A 13,689-nucleotide genomic window follows, 5' to 3' on the forward strand; every position below is an offset into this window, starting at 1 on the left:
AGTGTTGAAATCTTTTTACGTTTTTTTCTTTTAACGGTTCTTTATCGTTAGTATGGAACTTACACCAGCTAGAGGGGAGGTGTAAAAGATAAGTTATAACTTAGTGTTACGTTGAAACTATCTGCTTGGTGCAACTGCTATTTTTTTAGTAGAGTGTAAAGTCTAACGTTTGGGTGATTTACGTTCAACGTAGCCTAAGTGGGACCTTACGTTCTGCTGGTGCAACTGGACCCAGGTATAGTAGTACAGTATAGTAGTATAGAAGTGTAGTATAGTAGTACGGTATAGTAGTATAGCATAGTAGCATTGAAGTGTAGTATAGTAGTATAGTATACTCATTTCAATCTTCATATAGTCTTGTCCCTGATCTTGTATTGTACTTTACCTGACGTTGAATGTGGTGTATGAGAATTGTGGTTGATTGTTCTTATTATATCATGGTGCTGCCTTCTTGGCCAGGTCATTCTTGAAAAAGAGATTTTAATCTCAATGAATTTTACCTGGTTAAATAAAGGATATTGATTGATTGATAGTATAGTAGTGTAGTAGTACAGTATAGTAGTATAGTAGTATAGAAGTGTAGTATAGTAGTGCAGTAGTACAGTATAGTAGTACAGTATGGTAGTATAGAAGTGTAGTATAGTCGTATAGAAGTGTAGTATAGTAGTATAGTACAGTAGTGTAGTAGTACAGTATAGTAGTATAGTATAGTAGTACAGTATGGTAGTATAGTATAGTAGTACAGTATGGTAGTATAGTAGTATAGTATAGTAGCACGGTAGTCCACACAGTGGTCCGCAGTTCACTACCGTTCCTCTGCAGGAATGGATCCCGCCCGTCAAGAAACTCAAGAGACGGAAACAGGACCGCAAGATCAAGGACAACCGGCCGTGAGTTCATTACCTGTTCAGAAAATAGAATAACTTATAAATATATATAAATTATTTGATTTTGTCTTGTTTGCCAAAAAGTCCTACCAGTAATATTAAAAGTAATAATACCAAATTAATTAAATTCCCTGGGAGTCCATCATTGTCCCCCCCTGGCGGGTCGCTCAGTCGTTAGGATGCTAGTAGCCGCCATTAGCAGCCCGCGACCTCTGCCGCGCAGTGACCATGTCACCCGCTGTGTTCCCGCCCAGCGTGATGATCGGGGGGGTGAAGGTGCGAGCGCTGTACGACTACGTGGGCGAGGAGGGCGACGAGCTGTCCTTCAAAGCAGGTGACTCACTTCAGCCGACAGACGAGTACCACCGCTGGCACCAGGGACAGAACCTGGGCTAGCAAAGGACAGGTTAGCGGCAGCAGAGACAGAACCTGGGCTAGCAAAGGACAGGTTAGCGGCAGCAGAGACAGAACCTGGGCTAGCAAAGGACAGGTTAGTGGCACCAGAGACAGAACCTGGGCTAGCAAAGGACAGGTTAGTGGCACCAGGGACAGAACCTGGGCTAGCAAAGGACAGGTTAGCGGCACCAGGGACAGAACCTGGGCTAGCAAAGGACAGGTTAGTGGCACCAGGGACAGAACCTGGGCTAGCAAAGGACAGGTTAGTGGCACCAGGGACAGAACCTGGGCTAGCAAAGGACAGGTTAGTGGCACCAGAGACAGAACCTGGGCTAGCAAAGGACAGGTTAGTGGCACCAGGGACAGAACCTGGGCTAGCAAAGGACAGGTTAGTGGCACCAGAGACAGAACCTGGGCTACCAAAGGACAGGTTAGTGGCACCAGGGACAGAACCTGGGCTAGCAAAGGACAGGTTAGCGGCACCAGAGACAGAACCTGGGCTAGCAAAGGACAGGTTAGCGGCACCAGGGACAGAACCTGGGCTAGCAAAGGACAGGTTAGCGGCACCAGAGACAGAACCTGGGCTAGCAAAGGACAGGTTAGCGGCACCAGAGACAGAACCTGGGCTAGCAAAGGACAGGTTAGCGGCACCAGAGACAGAACCTGGGCTAGCAAAGGACAGGTTAGCGGCACCAGAGACAGAACCTGGGCTAGCAAAGGACAGGTTAGCGGCACCAGAGACAGAACCTGGGCTAGCAAAGGACAGGTTAGCGGCACCAGAGACAGAACCTGGGCTAGCAAAGGACAGGTTAGCGGCACCAGAGACAGAACCTGGGCTAGCAAAGGACAGGTTAGCGGCACCAGAGACAGAACCTGGGCTAGCAAAGGACAGGTTAGCGGCACCAGAGACAGAACCTGGGCTAGTAAAGGACAGGATAGCGGCAGCAGAGACAGAACCTGGGCTAGCAAAGGACAGGTTAGCGGCACCAGAGACAGAACCTGGGCTAGTAAAGGACAGGTTAGCGGCCTGGAAAGAATCCCGATGCTATTAAGATCAGAGAAGGCATCGGTTAGGGTGAAATAGGGTTAGGTATGGTTAGGGTTAGATAGGGTTAGGTATGGTTAGGGTTAGATAGGGTTAGGTATGGTTAGGGTTAGATAGGGTTAGGTATGGTTACCTAACCCCCCCCCCCCCCCCCCCCCCCCTCTGTGACCTGGCCCCGCCCTGAAGGGGAGAGCTTCCTGAAGGTGGAGGAGGAGGACGAGCAGGGCTGGTGCCGCGGCGTGCTGACGGGAGGCAGGGAGGGCTTCTACCCGGCCAATTACGTGGAGATCGCAGAATGATGTCACTCAGGACGGGCCTGGTGATTGGTTGATCCCCTCAGGCCCTTTGTGTTTACAATCACACCTGACGTCATTACCGTAATAATTTGGATGGATTGTATTCTGCCATTTGGTTTTGCTGTACAAACTAATTGATGAATGAATAAGCTACACACTTTGGTGGGGCAGTTGGTGTGTGTGTGTGTGTGTGTGTGTGTGTGTGTGTGTGTGTGTGTGTGTGTGTGTGTGTGTGTGTGTGTGTGTGTGTGTGTGTGTGTGTGTGTGTGTGTGTGTGTACACTTTAGTGTATAAGGTGTGTTAAAATGTATGTTTGTGCATTATGTCAGATTTATACTGTCTCATCAAAATCATTACTTTTATAACAGAAATTAGACATAATAAACAGACATTACCAAAGTGCAAGATTATAAGGAATTATGCAATGTAATTTATGACTTCAATCGATTTTCAAAATAAAAGTATATCCATATAATAATCATTTGGCATTGAATCCTCTCTTTGTTTGTCCACATTGGAAGATATTGTCCGCTAGGAAATTACATTCCAGACAATGTTGTTGTCACAGATTCGGTCACCGGCGTCTCGAGGTTTAAATAAATGGGATCCCCCCCTTTACTGTGACTGTGGAACTGTTCCGCTAGAGGTGAGCAGTGGCTGTAAATGATTGAGCAGAGCTCTGAGGGTTGAGTCATAAGAGAAGCGGTCTGACCTGCTGGGGAATGTGTCGAGATCCCTCCCATCACACCTGGGAGTGCCTCCTCCGTCCAGCGCTTCATGTGTAAGTACCGTCTCACCTTTTGTATCGTCAACGATAATGTTAAGGGCTTCTTAGTTTGTTTGACAAAATTGGTTTCAGTTAATGATTGCCCCAATGCTCATAGTTGTTGTAATGTTATAATAATGTACTAATGTAATGATGTATTTTTTGTAGGGTTTCAGTTGAAGGGTTAGGGTGGACTTGTATCACTTTACTTGTGTGTTCTTTCTACCATTCACAATTAATGTATGACTTAAACGATAATGCTTCATTAAATATATTTAACTTCAATATACACAATAGCATGTTTCTTGGTTGGCTTCAGATAGTTTAAAGAGGGGGAGAACGTGTTACTAAATCGTTCATGTGTTTTGGTTCATTGTTATTATTTTACAGACAGCCCCATCAACCAATGGAATTTGCCTGTAGGTTTGTTTATGTTCCAGCACCAACCAATCCGAAGGATGTTCAAAGGTCCAGTCCTATCGGGGTTAAACATTCAGGTGTGCTTTCCTCTCATTCCTGAATGTAACTTTTAGAATGAGAGTAACTCAGTAGCTCTGCTTCTACGAGTCCTCGTCTGATGGAACAGTTGGTCAGACTTCTAGAGCCGACTGTCACAGTCTGTCAACGACCCGCTGCTTAGCAACTGTCACAGTCTGTCAACAACCCGCTGCCTAGCAACTGTCACAGTCTGACAACAACCCGCTGACTAGCAACTGTAACAGTCTGACAACAACCCGCTGACTAGCAACCGTGGTGACACCAAGTTTCTGTTTTCAGCCCTCCTGCCTCCGATCAGAAAAACCAGACCCAGCTTCCCTCCTCCTCCTCCACCTCCTTCTCCTCCTCCACCTCGTCCTCTAACCCCTTCTGCTCCTCCACCTCCTCCTCCACCTCGTCCTCTAACCCCTTCTGCTCCTCCACCTCCTCCTCCACCTCGTCCTCTAACCCCTTCTGCTCCTCCACCTCCTCCTCCACCTCGTCCTGCTCCTCGGACCGCCACAGAGCAGGGCAGCCCTGTGCCTTCTCCTCGGAGGTTCAGAGAGCAGCAGGAGAGGAGCACAGAGGAGAGGAGCGCCGCCGTGATCCTCTCCGTCGTGAGGAGGAGCACGGCGGAGTGGATCAAGGAGGAGAGGAGGACGGAGGAGAGGAGCAGGGAGGAGAGGAGCACGGCGGAGTGGAGCAAGGAGGAGAGGAGGACGGAGGAGAGGAGCAGGGAGGAGAGGAGGACGGAGGAGAGGAGCAGGGAGGAGAGGAGGACGGAGGAGAGGAGCAGGGAGGGGAGCAGGGAGGGGAGCAGCGAGGCCCTGGGGGGTGGGAGGCCGCCCTCGGCCCCCGCTCTCTCCCCTAGGCCCCGGGCCGCCCTGAAGACCCCCGTCCCAGGCACAAAGCAAGGTGCGCTGCCCTGTGTGTCTGTGTGCGTCTGTGTGCGTCTGCGTCTGTCTGTGCACTGCCGTGTGTGTGTCTGTGTGCGTCTGTGTGCGTCTGTGTCTGTCTGTCCATGTGTGTGTCTGTGTGCGTCTGTGTCTGTCTGTGCGCTGCCGTGTGTGTGTCTGTGTGTGTCTGTGTGCGTCTGTGTGCGCTGCCGTGCGTGTGTCTGTGTGTGTCAGCCTGTCTGGTTCGCTTGGTTCTCTTGTGTTGTGATGTACGGCTCATGATGCAAAGATACCTCCAGGTCCCCAGTCTTTAGGATCCATTAAAGGTCGGTGGTGGAGCAGCACTTCACAGGGTCAGGGTCAGGGTCAGGGTCAGGGTCAGGGTCAGAGCCCAACCCAAACCCTACCCTGCAGATCATGTTTGTTGTTTTTGATTGGTTGGTTTTCCCTCCTGCCTTAGCTCCACCCCTCCCTCCGAGGTCCCCGTGGATGCGGGGCGCCCCAGAGTACCTGGTGCTGCTGCCCCAGCCGGCCCCACTGAGGGCCCCCAGCCCCTCCCGCCCCCCCGCCCCGGACGGTAACGCTCCCCTTCACCATGGATCTCACACAGCCGCAGCAACACGCAGTGTAGAGTTCAGATGGATATGGGGGGGGCGGTTTTACTGCATTATTTATCCTCAATATATAAAACTAATTTATATTGAATATAATCACACTGATTGCAGGAATATTGGATCCGGATTCTCTGCCAGGAAACCCAAATGTGATTCTTGTCAGTTTGGGAAAGCTTCTTTCAGAGGACAGAGGTTGGTCATCACCCCATCTACACCCTGACCCCTAACCCTGACCCCTGACCCTAACACTGACCCTAACCCTGACCCTCATCTGATCTCATCACCTATCTGTGTATGTGTGTGTGTTTGAATGTGTGTGTGTGTGTGTGTGTGTGTGTGTGTGTGTGTTACAGTGCACCCCACAGAAGGTGAACCCCTGCTTTGCTCCCAATGTGGTGCTGGGCTCCTCTCCTGCTATGACAACATGGTGAGAAGTTCCTCCTTCACCTCTCGTCGTGTGAGAGAGAATGAAAAGGGGACTCAAGCATTAGCTACTTGACGATACTAGGGATGGAGGGTTGGTGTTTTGTCTTGAGTCGGTGTTTAATATCAGCGAGGGGGTCGCCCAGCACGTCCTTGGAGGTGAGGCAGAGAGGCTCATGATTTCTGCGTCGTCTCTGAGTTTGTAGATTTGATAGGGTTGGAATTTAAGGTCTCTAAGGACTCCATGTTGTGATGCTTTGTGGCTCTGGACCCCAGGTGAACAGCTGCTCCTTCTGCCGGCCGGCGGGCCCCAGCGCCCCCGCGGCCCCCAGCGCCCCGGGGCCGGCCGGTGTCCCGGACCGCCTCTTCCTGCTGAACCCGGAGGGTCCGCACCTGGACCCCTCCGACGCCCTGCTCATCTTCTGCATCGACATCTCCGGCTCCATGGGCATCACCTCCCCTGTGAGGACCCCTTACCTTAACCTGACCCCCTTACCTTAACCTGACCCCCTTACCTTAACCTGACCCCTTACCTTAACCTGACCCCCTTACCTTACCCTGACCCCCTTACCTTAACCCGACCCCCTTACCTTACCCTGACCCCACCTAACCTTAACCTGACCCCCTTACCTTAACCTGACCCCCTTACCTTAACCTGACCCCTTACCTTAACCTGACCCCCTTACCTTACCCTGACCCCCTTACCTTAACCCGACCCCCTTACCTTACCCTGACCCCACCTAACCTTAACCTGACCCCCTTACCTTACCCTGACCCCCTTACCTTAACCTGACCCCCTTACCTTAACCTGACCCCTTACCTTAACCTGACATCACCTTACCTTAACCTGACCCCCTTACCTTAACCTGACCCCCTTACCTTAACCTGACCCCCTTACCTTACCCTGACCCCCTTACCTTAACCTGACCCCCTTACCTTAACCTGACCCCTTACCTTAACCTGACCCCTTACCTTAACCTGACCCCCTTACCTCACCCTGACCCCCTTACCTTAACCTGACCCCCTTACCTTACCCTGACACCACCTAACCTTAACCTGACCCCCTTACCTTACCCTGACCCCCTTACCTTAACCTGACCCCCTTACCTTAACCTGACCCCTTACCTTAACCTGACATCACCTTACCTTAACCTGACCCCCTTACCTTAACCTGACCCCCTTACCTTAACCTGACCCCCTTACCTTACCCTGACCCCCTTACCTTAACCTGACCCCCTTACCTTAACCTGACCCCTTACCTTAACCTGACATCACCTTACCTTAACCTGACCCCCTTACCTTAACCTGACCCCCTTACCTTAACCTGACCCCCTTACCTTACCCTGACCCCCTTACCTTAACCTGACCCCCTTACCTTAACCTGACCCCCTTACCTTAACCTGACCCCCTTACCTTAACCTGACCCCCTTACCCTAACCTGACCCCTTACCTTAACCTGACCCCTGACCTTAACCTGACCCCCTTACCTTAACCTGACCCCCTTACCCTAACCTGACCCCTTACCTTACCCTGACACCACCTAACCCTAACCGGACACCTAGAGGCTGCTAATGGAAAAACATACATTGTGAAGGTTTAACTTGCTCTACGTATTGTCTCAATGACATGATATGATCCCCCACTCTATGGGGTCTTCCCTCTGTGTTTCAGGTCTCATCGGATGACAAGACCATCTACAGAACACGACTGCAGGTGGGGGTTCCTCCTTCCGATAGAATACCGTTTCTTCTCCTTCTGGATGAGTAGAGCAGGAGACCTCTCTGTTAATGACACGGCGTTGCTTGAACCACAGTTTGTCAAGGACGCGGTGCTGCAGTGTGTCCAGAGGCTCTGCTACCAACAACCAGAGCTGCGTGTCGGCCTGATCACCTTCAACAACCAGGTGGGTCCCCAAGGAAGCCCTCGAGCCTCATGAGCCCACCCTGGACCAGAGAGTGACGCTCTGGTTGGCTGTCCCACAGGTGACCCTCCATGGCTACGAGGGGAGCGGGTCCCGTCTCCTGGGTGACGCCGAGCTCATCGACTCTGAGTACCTGAAGGGGGCCGCCTCGGCCTTCCTGAGCCCGCCTCCGCTCTGCCAGACCAGGGACCGCCTGCAGAGGGCGCTGCTGGGGTAGGCCTCCTCCTGCCGCTCCGCCCTCTACTGTTGACCCCCGAGCAGCGCTCAGCCCTGCTCGGCCTTCTGACAGCTCCACACTGTAATGGGAAAGACCATTATAAATATATTGTAAAAAAGTGTATCACTAAATCATAAGTTGAATGGTTATCCAATAGGAAGTGATGATCAGCCAGTAAGTAATGTAGGTGATTGGATGAAATGGATAGTATCGTGATGTGGTTTGGTGGAAAGTCTAGAAACCAAAAGACAAACGACAAAATAAAGAAAGAAGTTGCTCAGTAGAGAGGAGCCAACCAGGTGACCATTCACCCTCCAGCCCCGCCCACCAGCCAGTCCACCCGACTGAAGGGACAGAACCAGGGTCAGAAGCCCCGCCCACCAGCCAGTCCATCCGACTGAAGGGACAGAACCAGGGTCAGAAGCCCCGCCCACCAGCCAGTCCATCCGACTGAAGGGACAGAACCAGGGTCAGAAGCCCCGCCCACCAGCCAGTCCACCTGACTAAAGGGACCCTCCCATGTGCTGGTTCTTGTGTCTGAAGGTTGTCAGAGGGTGGGTCCACAGCTCTGGGACCGGCCGCCCTCCTGGCCATCGCCATGGCTTCCAGACAAGCAGGGTCAAAGGTCAGAGTTTTGGTTTGTTATTCTTTGTTCAGATACCCTAACCCAGCCTGACCAGTCAGGGCCCCTGCTGAAGCTCCTAACCCCCCTAACCCTAACCCTGACCCTAACCCTAACCCTGACCCTGACCTGACCCTGACCCTGACCCTAACCCTGACCCTGACCCTAACCCTGACCCTGACCCTGACCCTGACCCTGACCCTGACCCTGACCCTGACCCTAACCCTGACCCTGACCCTGACCCTAACCCTGACCCTAACCCTGACCCTGACCCTGACCCTGACCCTGACCCTGACCCTGACCCTGACCCTGACCCTGACCCTGACCCTGACCCTGACCCTGACCCTGACCCTGACCCTGACCCTAACCCTGACCCTGACCCTGGCCCTAACCCTGACCCTGACCCTGACCCTGACCCTGACCCTGACCCTGACCCTGACCCTGCTGAAGCTCTGTGCTGCCGCTGTCCTCCTAAAGGTGATCGTCTGTACGGACGGGAAGGCCAACACGGACCTGGGGAACCTGGAGGTGGAAGACCACGACGCTCACACCCTGCTGTCCTCCACCATCTTCTACCAGGACCTGGGGGAGTGGGCAGCCAGCAAGGGGTGGGTGGAGACACATGCTCATCCTACTCTGCATGGGTTAGGGTTAGCTAACCCTTAGCATCCTTCATCACTACACTGCTCTGGGTTAGGGTTAGCTAACCCTTGGCATCCTTCATCACTACACTGCTCCTGGTTAGGGTTAGCTAACCCTTAGCATCCTTCATCACTACACTGCTCCTGGTTAGGGTTAGCTAACCCTTGGCATCCTTCATCACTAGACTGCTCTGGGTTAGGGTTAGCTAACCCTTGGCATCCTTCATCACTATACTGCTCTGGGTTAGGGTTAGCTAACCCTTAGCATCCTTCATCACTACACTGCTCCTGGTTAGGGTTAGCTAACCCTTAGCATCCTTCATCACTACACTGCTCCGGGTTAGGGTTAGCTAACCCTTAGCATCCTTCATCACTACTCTGCTCCTGGTTAGGGTTAGCTAACCCTTAGCATCCTTCATCACTACACTGCTCCTGGTTAGGGTTAGCTAACCCTTAGCATCCTTCATCACTACACTGCTCAGGGTTAGGGTTAGCTAACCCTTGGCATCCTTCATCACTACACTGCTCTGGGTTAGGGTTAGCTAACCCTTAGCATCCTTCATCACTACACTGCTCTGGGTTAGGGTTAGCTAACCCTTAGCATCCTTCATCACTACACTGCTCTGGGTTAGGGTTAGCTAACCCTTAGCATCCTTCATCACTACACTGCTCCTGGTTAGGGTTAGCTAACCCTTGGCATCCTTCATCACTACACTGCTCTGGGTTAGGGTTAGCTTACCCTTAGCATCCTTCATCACTACACTGCTCTGGGTTAGGGTTAGCTAACCCTTAGCATCCTTCATCACTACACTGCTCCTGGTTAGGGTTAGCTAACCCTTAGCATCCTTCATCACTACACTGCTCTGGGTTAGGGTTAGCTAACCATTAGCATCCTTCATCACTACACTGCTCCTGGTTAGGGTTAGCTAACCCTTAGCATCCTTCATCACTACTCTGCTCCTGGTTAGGGTTAGCTAACCCTTAGCATCCTTCATCACTACACTGCTCTGGGTTAGGGTTAGCTAACCCTTAGCATCCTTCATCCCTATACTGCTCTGGGTTAGGGTTAGCTAACCCTTAGCATCCTTCATCACTACACTGCTCCTGGTTAGGGTTAGCTAACCCTTAGCATCCTTCATCAGTACTCTGCTCCTGGTTAGCTAACCCTTAGCATCCTTCATCACTACTCTGCATGGGTTAGGGTTAGCTAACCCATAGCATCCTTTATCCCTCAACACATCAGTTCCAATACAGATTATTTGGAGGTGTAAGGTTGATCATCAGCTAACCAAGGGGTTAGCTGATGTCTTCCAAAGGGACCATTGATCCCAGCGGCCCCACATGGTTCATGACCCCACCCTGGGGTTGTTCCTCGAGGTATCTGATGATCTGGACCAGCTGCGAGCTTTAGGAGGGGAATGAGCTGTGGACCTTCTTCCAGCGTAACGGTGTCGGTGCTATCCATTGAGGGGACCGACTGCCGTCTGGACGAGCTGGGCCGACTGGCGGACCGCACCGGGGGCAAGGTCAGACCGCGCCGAGCGGCTCGAGAACAGGAAGCTTCTGCACCCTACAGCCTGAATGTTTGGACCCTCTCCTGACGCGGCCGTGAACCTCACCCTCAGGTGCTGATAGCCAGCCCCCAGAACCTGCACTGGGAGTTTGAGAAGATCCTTGAGGACCAGGCGATAGCGACTCACTGCACTGTCACTCTGCTGTTTCCTCAATCTCTGTAAGACAAAAGGGCCTCTCGACATGAATAGGTTTACCATCTGAGTGAATGGAGGTGGTCTGAGTAGTGTGTGAGTGTGTCTGCTCTCCCCAGGTGTCTGAGAGGGGAGAGAGAGGCGGAACACAAGGGGACGAGAGAAGTAGGAAACGTGAGCCCACACATGGAGATAACCCTTCAGTTTGGTGCAAAGGAACAGGATCCAGAAAGTACGTAAATGTCTGGTAGGTAATATAATCTGTCATTCATACAATAGGCAGTCGGCCACTCTGCCTAAATGCCCTGCCCCGTTCTCCTCTGTGGTCGTGCTTTAGGTGCAGTACCGCTCCTGTCCGCTGGGGAGCGCGTGTCCGTCCAGCTGCAGCTGAGATACAGACTGAGAGATGGACGGGAGATGCTCCGCGTGTTAACCGCTCAGCGGGAAGTGACCCACGACAGGTGACAGAGCGTCGATGTTTGCTTTTTGTTTGTTTTCGTGATTCTACAGAGGAAGGTAAATGAGTCCCGACTCCCATATCCTGTCAGCTAACTCTTTGTTTCCTCCTAAATCACTTTCAGTAGACTTAATGACATCTGCCCAACTCGCCATTCACTTTTTATTGGAGACATAGCATAGTCCAGTTAAAAAACTTAAATGATTAACTAACTGCCACTTTCATCGTGCAAGAGACATGTGTGATGCCCGATAGCTGATATGACATGTCCAACCCTTGGTGATTACTTTCTGTAATAAACAGCTACAATAACCACTAAGACCCGCCATGTTCATTCGTTCGTACTGATGACAAGACGAGGAAAGGAGCCTGCCTAGCATCACATAAGTACAGTCCTCCATGTCTCCCTTTCAGCTCCAGCGTCCTTTCCTCGCTGTCTCTGGCCATCATCCAGCTCAACTCGTCCCAGGCTGGCGCTGCTCTGGCGGTCAGGGGCCGGTTCCAGGACGCCCGGGCAGAGGGCGACGCCCAGAGGCTGCTGATGGACAGAGCGCTGTGAGTGGGGAACACCGTGAAGCAAGAAGGGAGCAGGCCGGCAGCAGCTGGCTAATGAGCATCAAGTTCAGGATGCAATCAACTATTTGTTTTTATCTTTCCTAATTGTAGTTCATAGTTGGTATGTTAGTTGGTGTGTGTGTGTGTGTGTGTGTGTGTGTGTGTGTGTGTGTGTGTGTGTGTGTGTGTGTGTGTGTGTGTGTGTGTGTGTGTGTGTGTGTGTGTGTGAATGCCTGCGTGTGTGTGTAGAGTAAGTGCCTGGGAGTGGGTTTGTGTGTTTCTTCATCATGCATTATAAATGTGTCTCTGGCTGCAGGCAGCATAACTGCAGTGCAGAGGAGGAACAAATCTACGACCAGTGGAAGAAGACCATGGAGCCCATTCACGGCAGCATACACGACTACACTAGGGTGGGTAATAAGTGGGCTCTCCCCCTAACCCTAACCACTGGGCATCCGCAATTAATAATATTACATCCTCTTTTTTTTACAGAGGAAATCTGTGGTTTCCGACTCACAGGTAAGAGTACTTTATAATTTGCTCTTATAACTATGTTTACTATATATGTATATCTATACACTGAATGTATATATAAAGATATTCAGTGTGTCTTTCTCTCTCTGTCTCTCTCTCAGCCCCTCACAGACAAGGGCGCCGCCCTGCTGTATGGAATGAAGCACAGCAATACAAACTCTATTTCCCTTCGGGATAAACAGAGACCTCAGTAAAGTGGGCCGTTCCACTGTCGTTCATATATATATATAATTATATATATACATTTTAAAGGTATTATTGCTTGTGACTGTTAACAACTTACTCTAACCCTAATGTATGGTTGATTCGATTAAAACTTATTGATAACTCCCTGGAGCTTATTTGGAGTGGATGTATGGAGTTCAGTTATCGGACTCTTATTGATATGGAGTTCAGTTATCGGACTCTTATTGATAAGGAGTTCAGTTATCGGACACTCGAGGTGGGTGGGTCTAACGGTCGTACAAGGCCAACTGTCTCAGGCTTCCGGAAGTGTCTTCTCTCCCGAGGCTCGCCATCAAGGCAGCGCTCCTGGTCGGAGTGAAAGCTGCCTTCCGATGACCTCACGCGGCCCTGGGCGGACAGGATGCTGCGGGGGGGGGGGGGGGGGGGGGGGGCGTGTGTTTACAGGATGGGATGGGGATGCGTTGCCTTGGTGACCATTGTCCTGGCAGGGATATGTTGTAAATCTTTCCGAGAGGAAGTTAACAAAACATATAAAGCAAATTCTTGACAAGTAAGTGTGGCTTATTTATCAGGAGGACCGTGTTTACATTGGCCATGCGTAAACACTAACTTCCTGTATACATTCATTCAGAGCTGGGACGCTGAGCACACGGTCCAGCCGTGGCGGGCTTCGGTCCGTGTAGAGGTCCTAAAAATATATTTTATAGCAAGATGCCTTCTTTATTCCTTATTTGGATAACTGCATATCGAATTCCTCATCTTTACTTATTTGGATTACTTCAACCCTTTCTCCTAATTTCAGTTTGTAAACAACACAGTCTATTTTATAAATTAATCTTGTGACAAATGTATCAGAAATATTCTAACTGTGACGTTTACTGCCAAACTGCCGGTTGAATTAAACAGGAATGTGCTTATGTTTGAATGAGTGTTTAGTAATCTGTTCAAGTTTGCAATTACACACCCAAACCATGTGCCAATTAACACAAACTAGTTGGATAACTATTGTCCCCATAATCACCATTATATAATTAATCCCAAATGGAGCCC

At 50.9% G+C, this 13,689-nt stretch overlaps 2 protein-coding genes across 4 annotated transcripts; both read left to right on the top strand.

The window, feature by feature from the left end:
• Positions 1–758: 758 nt before the first annotated feature.
• On the top strand, positions 759–13,564 carry si:dkey-9k7.3 (circularly permutated Ras protein 1). Of its 3 annotated transcripts, none has more exons than XR_003973811.1 (22): positions 759–890; positions 1,142–1,221; positions 2,515–3,405; positions 3,781–3,887; positions 4,168–4,782; positions 5,224–5,340; positions 5,489–5,569; positions 5,731–5,804; positions 6,077–6,262; positions 7,472–7,513; positions 7,614–7,703; positions 7,783–7,934; positions 8,482–8,563; positions 9,038–9,168; positions 10,643–10,727; positions 10,827–10,933; positions 11,027–11,139; positions 11,245–11,423; positions 11,779–11,919; positions 12,236–12,329; positions 12,412–12,438; positions 12,555–13,564. XR_003973811.1 is itself a non-coding variant. In XM_030339755.1 (22 exons), exons 3-22 carry the CDS (start codon positions 3,347–3,349, stop codon positions 12,645–12,647), a joined length of 2,520 nt encoding a protein of 839 aa, XP_030195615.1. In that variant the 5' UTR covers positions 760–890; positions 1,142–1,221; positions 2,515–3,346; the 3' UTR covers positions 12,648–13,564. The 3 variants fall into 3 exon arrangements, 2 of the variants coding, with proteins under 2 accessions (XP_030195615.1, XP_030195618.1); XM_030339755.1 differs by having other exon boundaries at positions 760–890; positions 11,245–11,368; XM_030339758.1 differs by having other exon boundaries at positions 763–890; positions 1,059–1,221; positions 11,245–11,368.
• LOC115531568 (apidaecins type 73-like) lies at positions 1,116–2,442 on the top strand. The gene is made up of 3 exons (XM_030340920.1): positions 1,116–1,188; positions 1,236–1,293; positions 1,420–2,442. The coding sequence occupies exons 1-3, from the start codon at positions 1,116–1,118 to the stop codon at positions 2,333–2,335; spliced, it is 1,047 nt and encodes a 348-aa protein (XP_030196780.1). The 3' UTR covers positions 2,336–2,442.
• Positions 13,565–13,689: the final 125 nt, after the last annotated feature.

Source organism: Gadus morhua, chromosome 18, assembly GCF_902167405.1.
Source record: "Gadus morhua chromosome 18, gadMor3.0, whole genome shotgun sequence".
Lineage (NCBI taxonomy): Eukaryota > Metazoa > Chordata > Actinopteri > Gadiformes > Gadidae > Gadus > Gadus morhua.

Coding starts and splice junctions, on each gene's coding strand:
- LOC115531568 (XM_030340920.1), top strand. CDS start 1,116: ATGTCACCCGCTGTGTTCCCGCCCAGCGTGATGATCGGGGGGGTGAAG. Junction 1,189..1,235: donor AGCGCTGTACGACTACGTGG/GCGAGGAGGGCG, acceptor GACTCACTTCAG/CCGACAGACGAGTACCACCG. Junction 1,294..1,419: donor CCTGGGCTAGCAAAGGACAG/GTTAGCGGCAGC, acceptor AGCAAAGGACAG/GTTAGTGGCACCAGGGACAG.
- si:dkey-9k7.3 (XM_030339755.1), top strand. CDS start 3,347: ATGTGTCGAGATCCCTCCCATCACACCTGGGAGTGCCTCCTCCGTCCA. Junction 3,888..4,167: donor TATCGGGGTTAAACATTCAG/GTGTGCTTTCCT, acceptor TTCTGTTTTCAG/CCCTCCTGCCTCCGATCAGA. Junction 7,935..8,481: donor CTGCAGAGGGCGCTGCTGGG/GTAGGCCTCCTC, acceptor TTGTGTCTGAAG/GTTGTCAGAGGGTGGGTCCA.